The 19,825-nt window shown below is 37.3% G+C and overlaps 3 pseudogenes and 3 gene segments (V, D, J or C); 3 read left to right on the top strand and 3 right to left on the bottom strand.

Annotated features, from left to right (window-relative positions):
* The first annotated feature begins 2,664 nt into the window (after positions 1-2,664).
* On the top strand, positions 2,665-4,133 carry LOC121656259 (annotated as a pseudogene).
* An 888-nt stretch (positions 4,134-5,021) lies between these two features.
* On the bottom strand, positions 5,022-5,652 carry LOC121656249 (annotated as a pseudogene).
* Positions 5,653-7,454: 1,802 nt separating this feature from the next.
* On the bottom strand, positions 7,455-8,244 carry LOC121656229. The segment is given in 2 exon segments: positions 7,455-7,815; positions 8,007-8,244. Coding segments are annotated over 2 exon segments (360 nt in total).
* A 5,821-nt stretch (positions 8,245-14,065) lies between these two features.
* LOC121656359 lies at positions 14,066-16,542 on the top strand. The segment is given in 3 exon segments: positions 14,066-14,122; positions 14,702-14,807; positions 16,075-16,542. Coding segments are annotated over 3 exon segments (489 nt in total).
* Positions 16,543-17,415: 873 nt separating this feature from the next.
* LOC121656216 lies at positions 17,416-17,926 on the bottom strand (annotated as a pseudogene).
* A 327-nt stretch (positions 17,927-18,253) lies between these two features.
* On the top strand, positions 18,254-19,807 carry LOC121656358. The segment is given in 3 exon segments: positions 18,254-18,277; positions 18,392-18,497; positions 19,376-19,807. Coding segments are annotated over 3 exon segments (453 nt in total).
* Positions 19,808-19,825: the final 18 nt, after the last annotated feature.

The raw sequence follows: 19,825 nt of genomic DNA, 5'->3' as shown, positions 1-19,825 counted from the left end.
CACTGGAGCATGGTGCTGCTGATGCAAAGTGTTTCTCTATGGAAATGTTCTGAGTCCAGCAGGGACTTGAATCAATCTGATGATGATTATCAATGAATCATTTAGTTTATGTGAATATTATGTCATCATAATTTTAAATTCATATTAACATTTGAGAGTTTATGTTCTAGAGAAAAAGTTTGTATTATAATGTCTCCTAATCTTTATCTAAATACTACAAAACAGATTTTAACTTTCTACTCATTCATCTACCAGTTCACCCAGCGCTGGGACCAGTCTGATGATGATGTTTACCACTGAATCAGTCAGTTAATCTTTATAATGATACGAAATGTGTTTATTCACTTGAATGTGTTTTGAGCTTGAGTTTAATGGAGAACTTTGTAAATAATGAATTATATTAATCCCTTCATTTACAATTTAAAAAAGGTGTTGTAACTAACCATAATTCATATACCACGTAATATCTTTCTCATTTTTTTCTGTAACTCAAGAAACATTTCTAAATTGGTACATATGGTCTCCAGAGCTGAACTGGAAGAATCATGCATGCATTTGTGACCTTATGTTTAGATTATTGTAATTATCTATTTAACAACTTGCACAAATCATCACCTCTTTTACGCCTCCAGTCTTTTCAAAATGCTGCAGCCAGATTATTAATACATTCAAGCAAACAAGCTCACATCACTCCTGTTTTATATGTCACAGGGTTGAAGTGAACGTTCTGTTTTTTTATATGATTTACAGGTTTTTCCCTTTATTTGGTGTTTGATATAGTTTTTATTTGTATTTATTGCATGGTTTTATCTAGTTTGGTTTTATTTTTTTCATTTTTTTTGCTTGCTTTTGATCTGGTTTTAATTGTATGTAAGTTCACTCACCTTGAGCCTGCAGACTGGTTGGGGAAAATGACTCCCACCTGTGACAAATTAATGGGCCTATCAGCAGCCAGAGTGAGCCAGCCAGAAGGCAGCACCTGGAAATAAAGAGGACCTTGTGACAGGAGAAGCGGGACTTACAACAGTGGGTAAAAGAGGCTGGAGGCAGTGAGAGCAGACGGAGAGGTGGATCAGGAACTGGAGTACAGTGGAGAAGCCGCTACACAGCAAAAGGAAGGGGTTGCTACGTGAAAGACAAGCAGAGGCAGAGCAGGAGGCTCTGGTGTGTAAGTATCGATTGGATCTTTAGCAACACCTGTTAATGGAAGCCTGTTGTGGTTGAGTGTACTGAAGCAGAGTACTCACAGAAATCTCCCTACTTTTCCAGAAGTCCACAGCGGGATTGATGGCTGTAGGAACTACACAGACTGCGCTGCTTCATCTGGACCTCTGAACTTTTTTTTTTTTTTTTTTTTTTTTTTTCCCCCAAGCACTTTAGCCTCCCTGATTTTAATTGGTTTCCTTTTGTTACACCTACATTCCTCCAGTGAATATTTAATTAATGACCTTACAGTTTTATTTGATTGAAAGAATAAAAATTCTTTCCACCGCTTGATTCCCTCTGTTCACCTTGCTCGCTCTCCACCCGTGTCACATATACTCTTTACTATATCCTACTTATTTTAGGATTTGTTTAAAAGGTCTTATAGGAAAAAATACTTTAGTAATCCCAAAGGGAAATTATATTTACTTCGAGAGCAGTAAATGATCAGACCCCAGATTATAAATGTCAGCTTCTTATAAAAATCCACTGCTGCTCGCTGTCTTTGTTCTCTGGCTGAGAATGTTTGTTGTCCCTCGTACACGAACAAAGACCAGGAGGGACAGAGGCTCTGTCTGTGGTAAATGCTAAATGGACTTGTATTTTTATGTAGAGCTTTTCCAGCCAGGTGACCACTCAAAGCGCTTTACACTAGTTATTACACTCACCCATTCACACCCTGATAGGCACATCGGGAGGCAACGTGGGGTTAAGAGTCTTGCCCAAGGACACTTAGGTATGTAGTCAGTGGAAGCCTGGAATCGATCCGCCTACCTTCCGGTCGAAAGACGACTGTTCTTCCTCCTGAGCTACAGCCTCCCCTGTGGTACCAAGCTTGTGTAAGAGTCCACTTCAACTACATTTAGTTAAATCTCTGGAGTCCTTTAAAAAAGTAGCTAAAACGTTTCTGATTAAAACAGGCTTTTAGTTGAGTTTTATTTTTCTCTACCTGTTTTATTTTGTCTGTTGCCATCTTTTCATTGGTTGCTTTGGTATTTAATTTAGTCATTTTACTCTTTGTGTCCAGCACTTTGTGACTGTCCATGTGTGTAAAAGAACTTTAACTTTATTTACTTACTGTATAAACATCAGTGTTGAAATATAAGTATATTACAATATGAATAAACAATGCTGTTATTCAGGTTTAATAAATCCTTTTATACAGTTTTTATGCAGCATAAATTGTCTGATTATTCCTTTAAATTTGTGTTTATTTTCTAAGTATACGTGTCTTAATGTTTAAATCACTTAAATATCCATTGTACAACAAAGAAAAATGATATTCTCATGTTTGTGAAATATTTTGTCAGCAAATTCTTAGTTCACAAACACTTGAAATGTTCTGCTGCATTGTTTGTTCCAGAGTCAGAGAGCCGTGTCTCTGTACAGTCAGAGGTTTTTGTACGGCGGTTCAATGAGTTTTGTATCACTGTGGTACACGTTCGGTGGAGGAACCAGACTGGAAGTTAACTGTAAGTACATTTAATTCTTTATGAGCTCAAATGTAAACAGATTATTTTTTATTCCTAACCAGAATATTGGTCATCTATAATGTGGTTTTATATGATTGGTGTAATTATTTGGTAAAGGTAGATTCTATATTTGGAAACACTAAAACCATCTTCAGTAATATTGTTCTGTTATTTTTTTCTCTCATGATGTAAGTTTGCAGATAAATTTTGCTTCTGAATCAGATCATTACTTAATTGTTCAGTCTAAACTCTGAAAATCTGAGTCTTTACTGTTTTAGTCAGGAAATTTTTAGATTTCAGAAAACTGAGGATCAAAAATGTTTCTAACATGTTCAATCTGTTAACTTAACAAGTTAAAGTTTTTGTTTAAATTAGTTAGTTTTTCTGCTCAAACTTAGTATGTGAAAGAAAATTCAAGACCCATCAGAAGTTTCTGTGTCTTTAACCAGAAATGTGGTAAATATACTGACCCATGTCGTCACGTATCAGGTAGAAAGTTTTACATTTGCCCCTCCATGTGGTCCACTCCATGGACTCTTTTAAAAAGCAGTTAAACTATTTTATTCAGAAAAGCTGTTTGTTGATAATTATTTATTTTATGAAAATTATTATGTTTTATTACAGCCATTTTATGCCCAACACTTTGCAATTTTTAATCTGTGAAAAGTGTTTATAAATAAACTTTACTGACTTACATCACTGCATGTGGGAGATTGATTTAATATCATCATATTGTAGTGGTAACTATGGGGAGGATGAAAAGAGTAGATCTGAAAGATTTTACATTCTTCAAATGATATAAAATAATCATTTATAAAAAACAGTGAAGAATTTATTTAATGAAGCAGACAAGTGCCGGGATGGTGTGAAGGTGAAAGATCTGCTTTTAAAATCTAATCTATCATTTTAGTTTGAAGCAAAGTGAATCACAAGAAGCTGAAAACATCTAAAAAATGTCTTGAACATTTTTATCTTTAGTACTGAAACCTGTCTGTTGCTGTGGTTCAGCAGTGATGCCTGTCCGTTACTATGGTTACTGAACTAAAAGCAAGAAGTGAAATATTGAGGAGGGGCTTTCATCTAATGTCTGTAATGTGACCTCTCTTTCTGCAGTGGGTCAAGTCCATCCCACCCTGACGGTGCTGCCCCCCTCCACAGAGGAGCTGCAGCAGGGGAAGGCCACACTCATGTGTCTGGCCAACAAGGGCTTCCCCTCAGACTGGAGTCTGTCCTGGAAGTGGACGGCAGCAGCAGCAGCAGCTATGAGGACAGCAGGAGCCCCGGGGTGCTGCAGAAAGACGGCCACTACAGCTGGAGCAGCACCCTGAGGCTCTCTGCAGACCAGTGGAGGAAGGTGGGCTCTGTGACCTGTGAGGCCACCCACGGCTCCCAGACTCCACTCTCAGAGACACTGAGGAGAGACCAGTGTTCCCAGTACTGATCTGATTTACTGGGACTCTCACATGTCCACTGATCTTTTGTTTCTTTCTCTTTTTCAAAGCTTTTTTCAAATTCTTAGTTTCTCTCTTCAGATGTGTTTCTATACAATAAGATTTTTATATCAAACAGATTTTTTGGTTCTTTCAACATGTAGAGATGATTATAAGATATCCAAAAACAATTTTTACTGCTTTGTTCCAATCTTTAATTCTTTTAATATTCTATAAAAATAAATGTCTGTTCATCAAATCATTTTTTCCATGTTTGTTGACATAAATGTGACTTATTGATCTCAATTAAAATGGAATAGACACTGGATTAGATCAAACAAAACGACAATTAAAACCACAATTTTAGTTTTTACATGGAAAGTTTAACTTTCTTTCTTTCTTTCTTTTTTTTTTTATATAATTGAGTAAAAAATATAAATATATAGATTTTGGACTACATTAAATGTTTACTTGTTGATGTAAATTTATTGAAAAAAAATAAAATTTTGATGTAAGCTTAAGATAAAAATTACTATTAATATAAAAAAAATCAGATAAAAAAAATTCTTCTGTCTATTTTCTTATAAAATTCAGGTTTGCTGCAACACAAAAAAATTATATTTTAATATAACTTCACATTTTTAATAGTAAGTTAAATATTACTTTCATATTAAATTTTTATTTTATTCTCAGCAATTTAAAATCATATACGACTGTGTTGTTCTATATGAACAAAAATCAAATGAATGAAATGAAACTTTTCTAATTGATATTTTTCTGACCGTTAAAATCTATAATGTTTTTGAGATATTAATTCATAAAACTTAATTTAATAACAAAAATCTTGCCACTTTAGTCTCAGTTCTTCTCCTGTTTTAGTTTCAGTGCAGCTGTTGGTTCAGATCAGTTCCTCTCCAGCTGAGGGAGGTTTTTGTACGATGTTGTATCACTGTGTGAACGAGCTGCTACCCTGCTGACAGTAATAAACTCCTGAATCTTCAGCCTGAACTCCACTGATGGTCAGAGTGAAGTCAGAACCAGATCTACTTCCACTAAAACGACTCGGAATTCCAGACTGACGATTTGAAGCTGCATATATCAGGAGTTTAGGAGTTTCTCCTGGTTTCTGAAGGTACCAGTGAAGATAGCTGGTGCTAATACTGGATTTACATTTGATGGAGACAGTCTGTCCCTGCAACAACAGACTGAGATCCAGGAGTCTGAGTCAGGATGATTTCTCCTGATGAACCTGGAAAACAGTAGAAGAGTTACTGAGACAAATCCAGCTTTGAGAAAGATGAAGAAAGATTTTTCTTTAAGATGGAGAATAGATGGAAAAAGGTGAAAGCTGCTTGTTTCAGTGTTTCTCCATCACAGCAGAACATCATTGTGGTGAACCTGGTTGTATCCCGAAGCAAAGTTTTCACAAGAGAGTCTCACCCTGAACAAGGAGCCCCAGGGTGGTCAGCAGTAGAGTCAGTGACATCATCATTGTGCTGCTGGTGTGTTCAGTGTCTCTGAAAGGTCTGAACAGCCACTGATCAACACTGACCTCTTAACAGCTGGGAGCAGAGAGGCAGGACACATATGCAAACACACACAGTCACTCAGCTGCAGCTCTCCTCTACATGTCGTCATGTTTCATCTTCACATGTGAGATATTTGCACCAGGAAATCAAAATTCTCTCTGAGTTATTTGATCCAGTAGGTTGTGAAGAGGTTCAATTAATTTATTTTAGTAATAAGACTTTATTTGAAATAAATTGGAGCATTAGTGAGTAAAAATCTTTATGTTTGGATGTTATTATTTGGTGGTTTTGCAATGTTAGAATTATTCAAGTCTTCATGCAGCATCTTAAGAACTTCTCATGAAATAAACAATAAACAATAAAATTACTTGATATTCTGTCTTTAACAGTTTTGAATTTTGGGTCAAATAATAATTGTCAGAAGGAAAATGTTTTCTACATTTTAATCAGCATAAAAAAAATGGTAGAATAAGTAAAAAATACGTGAGATTTAGAGAATCTGATCCCAAAGGAAAAAATGAAGCTCCATGTCATCAAGAGTCATGTGATCCAACTGAAAGCTGCTCTGTAGTCACTAAACACACCTTGCTGAGCTTAACTGCTCCATTTCTTTCTGCTGGACAGACTTTGAGCTCCACAGTATTAACTGTGTTTTTATTCTTTACCTTTTAATGCTTACAGTTGACTCAGAGGAAAGTTTTATTGTTGTTGTTTGAAGTAATATTCTGGAAATTTTGGGGATTTTTTTCTCTACTTTTAATTATTATTTATTTGGTAATTTTCTGGTGATGATCAGCATCTTCAACAATATTTACCTTTTAAGTTCAGTAACGGCACAATGTCACAAAGCTTTATCTCTTACTGTGACATGATGCAGCTCCATGATCCTTTCTGCAAAACATTATAGATGTTAATAAACAAATAAAAAAAAAACATTGCCTATAGTCATAATAATGTGTGTTTCCATCAAGAAAGTTATCTGTTGATAAAGTTGTTGTGATCACAATTAAGAATAATTTTAAAAAGTTCTGGAGATTTACTAGTTCTTAAACATTTCTGCGTGTGTGTATGTGTGTGTGTGTGTGTGTGTGTGTTGTGTGTGTGTGTGTGTGTGTGTGCGTGTGTGTGTGTCTGTGTGTGTGTGTTCAGTGAACTTCATCAGTCAGCTAAGTTCTTGTTCAGTCTGATGGAAGTTTTTATACGACTGTATTTCACTGTGTGAACAACCACTGACTGTGATGCTATGAGACCTCTGACAGTAATAAACTCCTAATCTTCAGCCTGAACTCCACTGATGGTCAGAGTGAAAGTCAACTCCATTCCTGCTCCACTTCCACTGAATCTGGAGGAGATTCCTGAAAATCTATCTGATGTCAAGTATATCAGAGCTTTAGGAGCTTCTCCAGGTTTCTGATGTACCAGTTTCAGGTAGTACTTTGAACCGGAGTGGTGAGTTACTGTTGGACTGGCCTTAGATAAAAAACCTCTTCTGTCTATTTTCTTATAAAATTCAGGTTTGTTGTAACACAAAAAAACCAATATTTTTTAATAAAACTTCACATTTTTAAATAGTAAATTAAATATTACTTTTATATTAATCCTTAAATTTAATCTCAGTAATTTAAAATCATATATGACTGTGTTGTCGCTCTATATGAAATAAAATCAAACAAATGAAATGAAACTTTTCTAATTGATCTTTATATGATGATAAAAATCTATAATGTTTTTGAGATATTAATTCATAACACTAAATTTGACTACAAAAATCTTTGCAGTTTAGTCTCAGTTCTTCTCCTGTTTTAATCTCAGTGCAGCTGTTGGTTCAGATCAGTTCCTCTCCAGCTGAGGGAGGTTTTTGTACGACGTTGTATCACTGTGTGAACGGGAAGCTATCACCCTGCTGACAGTAATAAACTCCTGAATCTTCAGCTTGAACTCCACTGATGGTCAGAGTGTAGTCAGAACCAGATCCACTTCCACTAAAACGACTCGGAATTCCTGACTGAAGAGTTGTAGCTTTATAAATGAGGAGTTTAGGAGCTTCTCCTGGTTTCTGAAGATACCAGTGAAGCCAGCTGCCAACACTTGTACTGGTTTTACATCTGATGGAGACAGTCTGTCCTAGAACAACAGACTGAGATCCAGGAGTCTGAGTCAGGATGATTTCTCCTGATGAACCTGGAAAACAGTAGAAGAGTTACTGAGACAAATCCAGCTTTGAGAAAGATGAAGAAAGATTTTTCTTTAAGATGGAGAATAGATGGAAGAAGGTGAAAGCTGCTTGTTTCAGTGTTTCTCCATCACAGCAGAACATCATTGTGGTGAACCTGGTTGCATCCTGAAGCAAAGTTTTCACAAGAGAGTCTCACCCTGAACAAGGAGCCCCAGGGTGGTCAGCAGTAGAGTCAGTGACATCATCATTGTGCTGCTGGTGTGTTCAGTGTCTCTGAAAGGTCTGAACAGCCACTGATCAACACTGACCTCTTAACAGCTGGGAGCAGAGAGGCAGGACACATATGCAAACACACACAGTCACTCAGCTGCAGAAATGAATGAATCCAAATTCTTATTCATCATGTTGACGTCTCAGCAAATACAGAATGAATTTAGGTATAAAAAGAGTTTTTTTTTTTTTTTTTTTTTTTTGTGAACAGTTTCTTACTTACAGCTCAGAGGTGACACACACTGAGAGGAAGATCTGATATTTGTCTGCAGATAAAACTTGGGGTTTAGGTAAACTTGTTACACAAAGTTTTTGGTAACTGTTTGTGTTGTAAACTTTGATCAAATGAAGTCAGTTTGTGTTTAATATCAAGTCTCTGCAGCAGGCACTTCTGTCCTTTTCAGTGTCATTGAGGAGGATTTATGTAAAACTGTTTTAATGAGCTGCACACAGTACAGGACACGGAGTTGTCATGGCAATGAATTGATAAGAAAAAGATAAATATCAAACAGAAAATAAATATATCCCTCATTTTTATATAATGCCACCATTTCCTTTTCTAATTAGCTCATAACTCAAAGTTAATAGGTGAAAAGCAATGAGAGGCAGACCTGACGGTGACATCTACAGAACTAAAACTTGTTGTTACGGACCCCTTCTGGTCTGGGGGTGGAAGGGGTTGAGTAACACAACAAGCCGGTTTCAAGTTTAAAAATAACAATAATTTATTTACAAAATGTTCAATATGTACAAAACTTAAAATGTCCTTTTCAGGTAAAATATAACGATAATAAACAAAAGGTGTCCTATAAAGGAAAACACACGCTAACCGGCGGCAAATTATAACTCGCTTACACAAAAACACAAAGGAAACTTAAACAAGAAACTAGAGTCAAACAAAATTCAATATAACTAAACAAACGATCCTAAATAACAAAGGGTGGGGAGTTTCTCCTAACGAGCAAACTCCCTGACAATCATTCTATTTAAGCAATCGATAAGCATTCCGTCTGTTGAACAGTCCAGTCAGAATACCTAAGGTTCAAAGAGAAACCAAGTGTCCTCAGACACACAAACTATACAAACAGCTCAAAGAACCACTCAAATGTTAAACTCTTCACAAACCACACAGAGAACCCAACAGGAGGCGAACTGTGTCCTAGTGACACAGCCGCCATGAATAATGACAGGTCCTCCTATTTAAGGGCGAAGCATCACTCAATGGTTTCCAGCTGGGATGAGCGGGAGCAGTAGTGACCAATCGGTGAGGCGGAGGGGAGGAACTGCAGCTTCTGGTCCACAGCCAATCCCGAGGCAGCACTGGCCCAGCAGCATTTGCATATCCAGGTCTGGAGTGACAGGCCGGAGGCCAATCCAAAAAGGCCAGGGGCCGTAACACCCCCTCCCTTAAAATCTGGCCACAGATTCTCCAAACACATCTCCAGCTTGCAATACAGAAACACAGGTTAAACCATCAAGAACACACATACAGTCACAAACAGTCCTAAAGACGAGATAAGGCATCCGCGAAAAGGTTATCCACCCCCTTTTTATGCCTAATCTCCAGGTCGTATTCCTGCAGAATGAGTGCCCATCGCATCAATCTCTGATTATGGTTATACATACGACTTAGAAAGGTTAACGGATTGTGGTCTGTAAATACCTGAATGGGCACAGGAGAGGATCCCACATATACATTGAAGTGTTGTAGCGCCAGAAGTAACGACAGCGTTTCCTTCTCGATGGTGGAATAATGCAACTGGTGTCGGCTGAACTTACGGGAGAAATAACAGACAGGGTGATCAATCCCATCGTTACTAGACTGGAGGAGCACAGCGCCAGCCCCTACAGCACTGGCATCTATATCCAGTTTGAAGGGTTTCTCCATATTGGGAGCCGCTAACAGTGGTGCATTTTTAAGTACAGCTTTTACACTATCGAACGCGTGCTGGCACTTGTGGGTCCATAGAAATTCCTGCTTAGGACTTACTAAGGACGTCAATGGTTCTACAACTGTAGAGTAATTTCTACAGAAGTTCCTGTAATAACCGGCCATCCCCAGAAAACGGAGTAAGGCTTTTCGGTCTTCTGGAATGGGGAATTGGGTTATCGAACTCACTTTAGCTTCCACCGGACGCACGATTCCCTGTCCTACCTGTCGGCCTAGATAGGTGACAGTAGCGCGACCAAATTCGCACTTGGCAAGGTTCAGGGTTAAGCTGGCGTCAGCTAAACGTGCAAATATTGTCTCTAAAGCAGACACATGATCTTCCCATTTGTCCGTGAATACCACCATGTCATCCAAGTACGCAGAACAAAATGGAAGATCCGAAAATAGCGTATTAACGAGACGCTGAAATGTGGCAGGGGCATTACACATGCCAAAAGCCATAACTGTATATTGCAGGAAAGTATCGGGAGTAGCAAAAGCAGAAATTAATGAAGCACGAGGTGTAAGTGGAACTTGCCAGTACCCTTTTAACAGGTCCAACTTACTGACATATTGTGCATTCCCAATAGTGTCTACGCAATCGTCTACGCAAGGTAGAGGATATGCATCCGTAACTGTTACAGCGTTAACCTTCCTGTTATCGGTAATAAACCATGGATATCCATCGGGTTTGGTTTCAACAAGGCAGGGCGAACTCCAAGGACTGGAGCTAGGTACAGCAAAACCATGCTGCAGCAGATAGTCCGTTTCTTGTTTCAGCTGAGCCCTTTTTCCAGGATAACACCTGTAAGGAGGCCAATCCAAAAAGGCCGTAACTCTTGTCATGTGAGATTTCTTCAACTCATCATGTAAGCATCTTTAAAAGAACTTCTAGTAAATACAACATTCAACTATTTAGACTGAAAGTTAAAACTTAAATACATAATAATTTCAGCTGAAGGATCTTTGTTTTATGTTCTTACCTGCATGGAAATGAACTGTAAAATCGTTAAAACCATGTTAGAAAAGTAGTTGGTAGAAGTATGAACTTATATGTTCCATCCCCATTACTATAACACACCACTTAAACTCATAAGTGCTGCAACACTGGAAACAAAACATGACTGAGATGTTGTTTGTTATCTGATTCAGTGTTTTATATCATGAATATAATTAAAAGGTGGCTAGAATGACAATATTAGAAAGTTGCTTCATCGCAATCAATCAGCTGTTGTGTTCTTGGACTAAACACGTGACACATCTTGCCTCCAGTGTTGGCAGCACTGGTGTATGAATCTGTGTGAAGGTTTGGTGACTGGAGAGGTGTTTTTGCCTGCTGGTTGGCAGCCACATTTCCATCAATCTGGCCCAGAACAGATGTGGATACACATGTAACTTACCACCACCAGTGTGTTGAATGTGGAATGAAATGAATAACGAATTCAAGTAAGCCTGATTGCTTTGAACGCTCTGTATGAATCTTCGTCCATTAGACTATTATAAATCAGGTTACTTGAGGACACCTGTTTGCCATGGATGACCCTCTGCTGTGTGTTTGCAGTGAGTGTTTTACTGAACTATATCAATGCTGGAATAACTTCCAGCTGTAGCACTGAGTTCAGTTTCTGTTCTATCATGACTGAAGGAGGTTTTTGTACGATGCGTTTTCACTGTGTGAAACACTGGCTCGGCTATTCACCAGTGATAACTCTGACAGTAATAAACTCCTGCCATCTTCAGCCTGAACTCCACTGATGGTCAGAGTGGAAGTCAACTCCATTCCCTGCTCCACTTCCACTGAATCTGGAGGAGATTCCTGAAAGTCTGTCTGATGTCAAGTAGATCAGAGCTTTAAAAGCTTTCTCCAGGTTTCTGATGGTACCAGTTCAGGTAGTATTGTGAACCAGAGCGTTGATTTATTGTTGGAGTGGCCTTACAGTCAATAGTGACAGTTTGTCCGAGCTGCACTGATTTGGCTGCTGACCTGAGTCACAACAACATTCTGTCCAACAGACCCTGAGGAGAGAGAAGAAACACTGGACCATGAGATGTGAGGTGAAACTCAGCTACACTCCAAATGATTTTCACATCACAGAACAATGGTTTTCCTCACCCTGAGTGAAGCAGAGGAGAGTCCAGATGAGGACGCACATCAAAGTCATGTTATTGATGAGGAGGATTTCTGTGGCTTCTTTTGTCATGAAGGACAGCTGTCAGTCCTCCAGTCTTCAACTCTCAGGGACTATAAAACTCTCCCAGAGCACTGGAGCATGGTGCTGCTGATGCAAAGTGTTCTCTATGGAAATGTTCTGACTCCAGCAGGAACTTAGATCAATCTGATGATAATTATCAATGAATCATTTAGTTTATGCAAATATTATGTCATCATAATTTTAGATTCAGATTAACATAAGAGGTTATGATGTATAGAAAACATTTTACATATAATGTTTCCTAATCTTTATCTGAATACTATAAAACAGATTTTAACTTTCTACTCATTCATCTACCAGTTCACCCAGCGCTGATAAGAAATGTGTTTATTCACTTAAAACTTTCTAAATAATAAATTAAATCGAGCTCTTTATTCTTCATTCTTTTTTCTGTAACTCAAGCAACATTTATAAATTGGTACATATGGTCTCCAGAGCTGACCTGGAAGAATCATGAACACGTCCTCATGTTTATATTATTGTAATTCCCTGTTTAACAACTTGCACAAATCCTCACCTCTTTTACGCCTCCAGTCTATTCAAAATGCTGCAGCCAGATTATTAATACATTCAATCAAACAAGCTCACATCACTCCTGTTTTATACTCTTTACTTTATCTCACTTACTATAAGAGTTGTTTAAAATTCTTATCGGAAAAATACTTTATTAATCAGAAAATGTTAGGGTTCCTGTCTGTCTCCCGTGTGTGTGTTCCTGGATTGCCCTAGTGTGTGTGTGTGTGTGTGTCTGGCTCATTCTGTCTGTCTTGTGTGTCATGTCTGTTCCCGGCCAGGAGAATTACCAAGGCAGCAATCACCTCACCTGGGCTGATCTCCACACCAGGATCTCATCCACTAATCAACCACCACAGTATTTAGACACCGGACTTTTCTACATTCCTTGCTGGATCGTCCAGTTATTTACCTGGTATATCGTGGCCTCTCTAGTTCTCTGCCTTGATCCTACTCGTGTCTCATAACCCTGTCTTATGTCAAGATTCCTGGTTCTTCGGATTCTGTCAGCCCTGCCTGCCACACCAACCTCCTGGATTGTTTCCATCCCGCTCTGATTCACTTTCATCTCCAGCTCTAGCCAGCTCTAGCCGGCTCCACCCTGCCATCCGCTCCATCTGGTCAGCTGTGAACCACTGTGGTCCTTGGATCCTGCACTTGGATTAAAACTGTTCTCCGGATTCAGCTCAACCCTCCATTAATTTCTTTTACCTAATTAACCATTTTCTGTCATCTGGTTGTTCAGTGCCTGCATCTTGGGGTCCAGAAACCATTGCCTGTCTGACTCACCATAACACAGAGGGAAATTATATTGACTTAGAGAGCAGTAAATGATTAGACCTCAGATTATAAAAGTCAGCTTCTTATCTGTTCATTGGTTACTTTGGTATTTAATTTAGTCATAATTTTACTCGTTGTGTCCAGCACTTTGTGACTGTCCATGTGTGAAAAAGAACTTAAATTAACTTTAATTACTTACTGTATAAACATCAGTGTTGAAATATTTTAAGTATATTACAATATGAATTAACAATTCTGTTTTTCAGGTTTATTAAATCCTTTTATACAGTTTTTATGCGGCATAAATTGTCTGGTTATTCCTTTAAATTTGTGTTTATGGTCATTTTCTAAGTATATGTGTCTTTATATTTAAATTACTTATAAATATTCATCATTGTACAATTAAGAAAATTGATATTCTCATGTTAGTGAAATATTTTGTCAGCAAATTCTTAGTTCACAAACACTTCAAATGTTCTGCTGCATTGTTTGTTGCAGAGTCAGAGAGCCGTGTCTCTGTACAGTCAGAGGTTTTTGTACGGCGGTTCAATGAGTTTGTATCACTGTGGTACACGTTCGGTGGAGGAACCAGACTGGATGTTAACTGTAAGTATATTTAATTCTTTATGAACTCAAATGTAAACATTTGTTTATTTTTTATTGCCTAACCAGAATATTGGTAATCTATAAAAGAGGTTTTATAAAGCTGGTGTAATTATTTGGTAAAGTGAGACTCTATATTTGGAAACACTAAAACCATCTTCAGTAATATTGTTCTGTGTTATTTATAGTCCTCTCAGGACTATAAACTCTCCCAGAGCACTGGAGCATGGTGCTGCTGATGCAAAGTGTTTCTCTATGGAAATGTTCTGAGTCCAGCAGGGACTTGAAAATCTATGATTATGTTAATCAATAATTAATCACTTCATCAGAATTTTAATTTAATAAAAAACAATTTTGATATTTTTTGTAAATTATTTTCTTTAGAAAATTCTTTTCCAAATTGTTTATCATTTTCATTCATGCCTACAGTTTTCATTTCTAATTAAAGATGTGGTTTTTTAAACAATTATAAAGATATTTTTTGTTTATTTTTCATACTTATTTAATAAAAAATTAATCTTTATTTTATTGTTGTTTCTTTAAGGAACAGGATTGTTTGTGTTGAGTTTGTTGTGTTGAAAGTCAGAGAGTCGTGTCTCTCTACAGTCAGAGGTTTTTGTACGACGACTCAACCAGTTTGTATCACTGTGGTACACGTTCGGTGGAGGAACCAGACTGGAGCTTGGAAGTAAGTTAAATATTCAAGATATGTTTAAAATTTTTGCTATGCACAGATTTTCTTTTATTATTTTATCTTCAATTCTAAGATTTTGGTTAGATTTTCTCACATCACATTTTTCTTCATTAGTTTTTCTATCAGCAGCAACAAATGCAGTTTAATGTTTAATATTTGAAGGAAAAAACCTAAAAATCCAGATTAGTTAAAAATGAGCCATAAAATAATCACATATTTAGATATTTGAAGACTTGCAGTTTAAGTTTTATCAGAGGAAGGTTTTGTTTGTGTTGAAAGTCAGAGAGCCGTGTCTCTCTACAGTCAGAGGTTTTTGTACGACGACTCAACCAGTTTGTATCACTGTGGTACACGTTCGGTGGAGGAACCAGACTGGAGCTTGGAAGTAAGTTTAAGAATATCATGAAACTTTTTATTAATAAGGGACATAACTGTAATCTTTTAAAATCTCACTTCTTATCAGAATGACTTAAAAACTTTCATATTTATATTTTGTTAGTTTCTCAATGTTGACATTAAATTAAAAAGTTTTCTTTACATTTTCCAGTAAATGTGTTAAACAACTTTACTGATCAAAGAACAAAAATAGTCTTTATTAGAATGATGTCTTTATAACATCTGAATGTTGAGTTAAACTTATTGTGAACAGTGTTACTGGAAGTTCATATTTAATCATTTAATCTTTTAATGTGATTAATATAAATTAGTTGGAGCAGCATAAAAATGTTTAAACAATGTTTTATTTTCTAGTCAGATCTGTTAAATTGTGAATTCAGTCTTTGGATCTTTGTTAAACCATCTTGTCCTTCAACAGTGGAAATGATCAGTTGCTGCTTTCCTGCAAAGTAGAACAGCAGCTATGTTTGTTACCAGGATTTCAGTGATATACAGATGTTTAAGATCACAACATTTACACATTTTTAATCTGAGTTTCATTGTTGAATTTTGTGAATAATTGTTCAGCTTTTTTACCTAAAAGTTTTGTAATTTATTTAGAGATTTAAAGTGCAGTTAATGTTTTTATGTTAAACATGTTCAGTAGTTTCATGTATGTCAGCTCATATGAGGATTCTGTGTCCTGACATGCATGAAAGGTTTCTAAAAGGGAAGTGAAACAATGTGCGAGAGATGAAGCAGATAAAATGTTACTGAAACTTCTTAAAGGAGGAAATCTCCTCTCTCACAGTAAGGTGTCCAACTGTCTTCTGGATGTTTGACAGCTGTGTGGTTCTTGTCCTTTAATCTGATTGGTGTCTCCTAGGTGATGTCCGTCCCACCCTGACGGTGCTGCCCCCCTCCACAGAGGAGCTGCAGCAGGGGAAGGCCACACTCATGTGTCTGGCCAACAAGGGCTTCCCCTCAGACTGGAGTCTGTCCTGGAAGGTGGACGGCAGCAGCAGCAGCAGCTATGAGGACAGCAGGAGCCCCGGGGTGCTGCAGAAGGACGGCCACTACAGCTGGAGCAGCACCCTGAGGCTCTCTGCAGACCAGTGGAGGAAGGTGGGCTCTGTGACCTGTGAGGCCACCCAGGGCTCCCAGTCTCCACTCTCAGAGACACTGAGAAGAGACCAGTGTTCCCAGTACTGACCTGATTTACTGGGATTCTCTTACTGGTTTTACTATATTTCTAATCTCTGACATTCAGTCTTTCAAATTCACTTTTTTTTCATTCTGTTCTTTTTTTTTCAGAGATGTTGATTTTTTCTGTATTTCTACACAATAAAGATGTTGTTGTCAGAACGTTTTACCTACATCATTTCTAACATTGATTCATAACTTTCTATTCATTTCTGTTTTTCAGCATTATTTAAAATATTTTCCTTTAATAAATACCAAACCCATTGTTCTTAATTATTCTTTACATAAAAATGTCTTAATATTTTGCTCTCGTGTTAATTTCTGTAATATGTAAATTAAATATTAAGAAAAATATCATCTGATCAATTTTGGAAAGATTATAGAGATTTTATGAAAAGCGCACAAAAAGAATAGATTTATTTATATTTATATATAATAAATCCTTGTTTAAAGTCTGAACTTAAAAACAACCTGAACTTAAAAAAGCTCAAGAGGACCTTTAACTCATAGCCATAAAACTTTCAGTAGATTCTAATATCAACTGCTTTACTCTCCACAGTTCTGTTAAACCTTTGATAGAAACATGTAGGTTAGGACTGGAGTTTGATCACAGATTGTTACAAAACCCACTGTCTCCAACATTTGCATCCAACACTCTATATATGATCTGTCCCATCATATATAGAGTGTGTCAACTCAGTCCTGCTTTAATAAGTGTTAAATTTAGATAAATCTGTGACTTTTTGATGATTAATATATGTTTTGTGGACATAAGTCATGGGCATTTGTTCTGGGATCAGTTCAAACATGCTTTATATTAGTTTTTAGTAACATGAGCCATCTATTAGTACCAACAGAAAATAAATTATCTCCTTCCTTTTCCCGGTTGGTTTAGAACACAGACTGTACATAACAAAACAATGTATCTGCAGTGTGTTTACATTATGTTTACTAAACTGTATCAGTCTCTGCAGCAGCTTCAGCTGCGTCAGTCAGTTCAGTTCTATTCATTCTGACTGAAGGAGGTTTTTGTACGATGCTTTTTCACTGTGTGAATACATGCTGACTATTCAACCAGTGATAACTCTGACAGCAATAAACTCCTGCGTCTTCAGCCTGAACTCCACTGATGGTCAGAGTGAAGTCAACTCCATTCCCTGCTCCACTTCCACTGAATCTGGAGGAGATTCCTGAAAATCTATCTGATGTCCCGTAGATCAGAGCTTTAGGAGCTTCTCCAGGTTTCTGATGGTACCATGCTAGCCAGTACTGTGTACCAGAGCGGTGAGCTACTTTTGGACTGGCCTTACAGTCAATAATGACAGTTTGTCCGAGCTTGCACTGATTTGGCTGCTGACTGAGTCACAACAACATTCTGTCCAACAGACCCTGAGGAGAGAGAAGAAACACTGGACATGAGATGGTGAGGTGAAACTCAGCTACACTCCAAATGATTTTCACATCACAGAACAATGATTTTCCTCACCCTGAGTGAAGCAGAGGAGAGTCCAGATGAGGACGCAGATCAAAGTCATGTTATTGATGAGGAGGATTTCTGTGGCTTCTGTTGTCATGAAGGACAGCTGTCAGTCATCCAGTCTTCAACTCTCAGGACTATAAACTCTCCCAGAGCACTGGAGCATGGTGCTGCTGATGCAAAGTGTTTCTCTATGGAAATGTTCTGACTCCAGCAGGGACTTGAAATCTATGATTATGTTAATCAATAATTAATCACTTCATCAGAATTTTAATTGAATAAAAAATAATTTTGATATTTTTTTAAATTATTTGCTTTAGGAAATATTTTCTTAAATTGTTTAGCATTTTCAGTTCATGTCTACAGTTTTTATTTCTAATTAAATATGTTGTTTTCAAACAATCATGAAGTAAAATTTTGTTATTTTTCATATTTATATCATTGAAAAAATTTAATCTTTATTTTATTGTTGTTGTGTCTTTAAGGAACAGGATTGTTTGTGTTGAGTTTGTTGTGTTGAAAGTCAGAGAGCCGTGTCTCTCTACAGTCAGAGGTTTTTGTACGACGACTCAACCAGTTTGTATCACTGTGGTTGACTTTTGGTGGAGGAACCAGACTGGATGTTGGAAGTAAGTTTATAACTATCATGAAACTTTTATTAATAAGGAACATAACTTTATTCTTTTAAAATCTCACTTCTTATCAGAATGACTTAAAAATCTTTCATATTTATATTTTGTTGTCAGTTTCTCTTCGTTGAGATTAAATTAAAAAGTTTTCTTTACATTTTCCAGTAAATGTTTTAAACAACTTTACTGATCAAAGAACAAAAATAGTCTTTATTAGAATGATGTCTTTATAACATCTGAATGTTGAGTTAAACTTATTGTGAACAGTGTTACTGAAGTTCATATTTAATCATTTAATCTTTTAATGTGATTAATATAAATTAATTGGAGCAGCATAAAAATGTTTAAACAACGTTTTATTTTCTAGTCAGATCTGTTAAATTGTGAATTCAGTCTTTGGATCTTTGTTAAACCATCTTGTCCTTCAACAGTGGAAATGATCAGTTGCTGCTTTCCTGCAAAGTAGAACAGCAGCTATGTTTGTACCAGGATTTCAGTGATATACAGAATGTTTAAGATCACAACATTTACACATTTTTCATCTGAGTTTCATTGTTGAATTTGTGAATAATTTTTCAAATTTTTGCTTAAAGTTTAACTAATTTCTTTAGACATTTAAAGTGCAGTTAATGTTTTTATGTTAAACATGTTCAGTAGTTTCATGTATGTCAGCTCATATGAGGATTCTGTGTCCTGACATGCATGAAAGGTTTCTAAAAGGGAAGTGAAACAATGTGCGAGAGATGAAGCAGATAAAATGTTACTGAAACTTCTTAAAGGAGGGAAATCTCCTCTCTCACAGTAAAGGTGTCCAACTGTCTTCTGGATGTTTGACAGCTGTGTGGTTCTTGTCCTCTAATCTGATTGGTGTCTCCTAGGTGATGTCCGTCCCACCCTGACGGTGCTGCCCCCCTCCACAGAGGAGCTGCAGCAGGGGAAGGCCACACTCATGTGTCTGGCCAACAAGGGCTTCCCCTCAGACTGGAGTCTGTCCTGGAAGGTGGACGGCAGCAGCAGCAGCAGCTATGAGGACAGCAGGAGCCCCGGGGTGCTGCAGAAGGACGGCCACTACAGCTGGAGCAGCACCCTGAGGCTCCCTGCAGACCAGTGGGGGAAGGTGGGCTCTGTGACCTGTGAGGCCACCCAGGGCTCCCAGACTCCACTCTCAGAGACACTGAGGAGAGACCAGTGTTCCCAGTAATGATCTGATTTACTGGGATTCTCTTACTGATTTTACTATATTTCTAATCTCTGACATTCAGTCTTTCAAATTCACTTTTTTTTCATTCTGTTCTTTTTTTTCAGAGATGTTGATTTTTTCTGTATTT

This window comes from Melanotaenia boesemani, chromosome 17 (assembly GCF_017639745.1).
Source record: "Melanotaenia boesemani isolate fMelBoe1 chromosome 17, fMelBoe1.pri, whole genome shotgun sequence".
NCBI lineage: Eukaryota > Metazoa > Chordata > Actinopteri > Atheriniformes > Melanotaeniidae > Melanotaenia > Melanotaenia boesemani.
The sequence above is the reverse complement of the archived record's forward strand: the minus strand, read 5'-3'. Positions and strand labels throughout refer to the sequence as shown.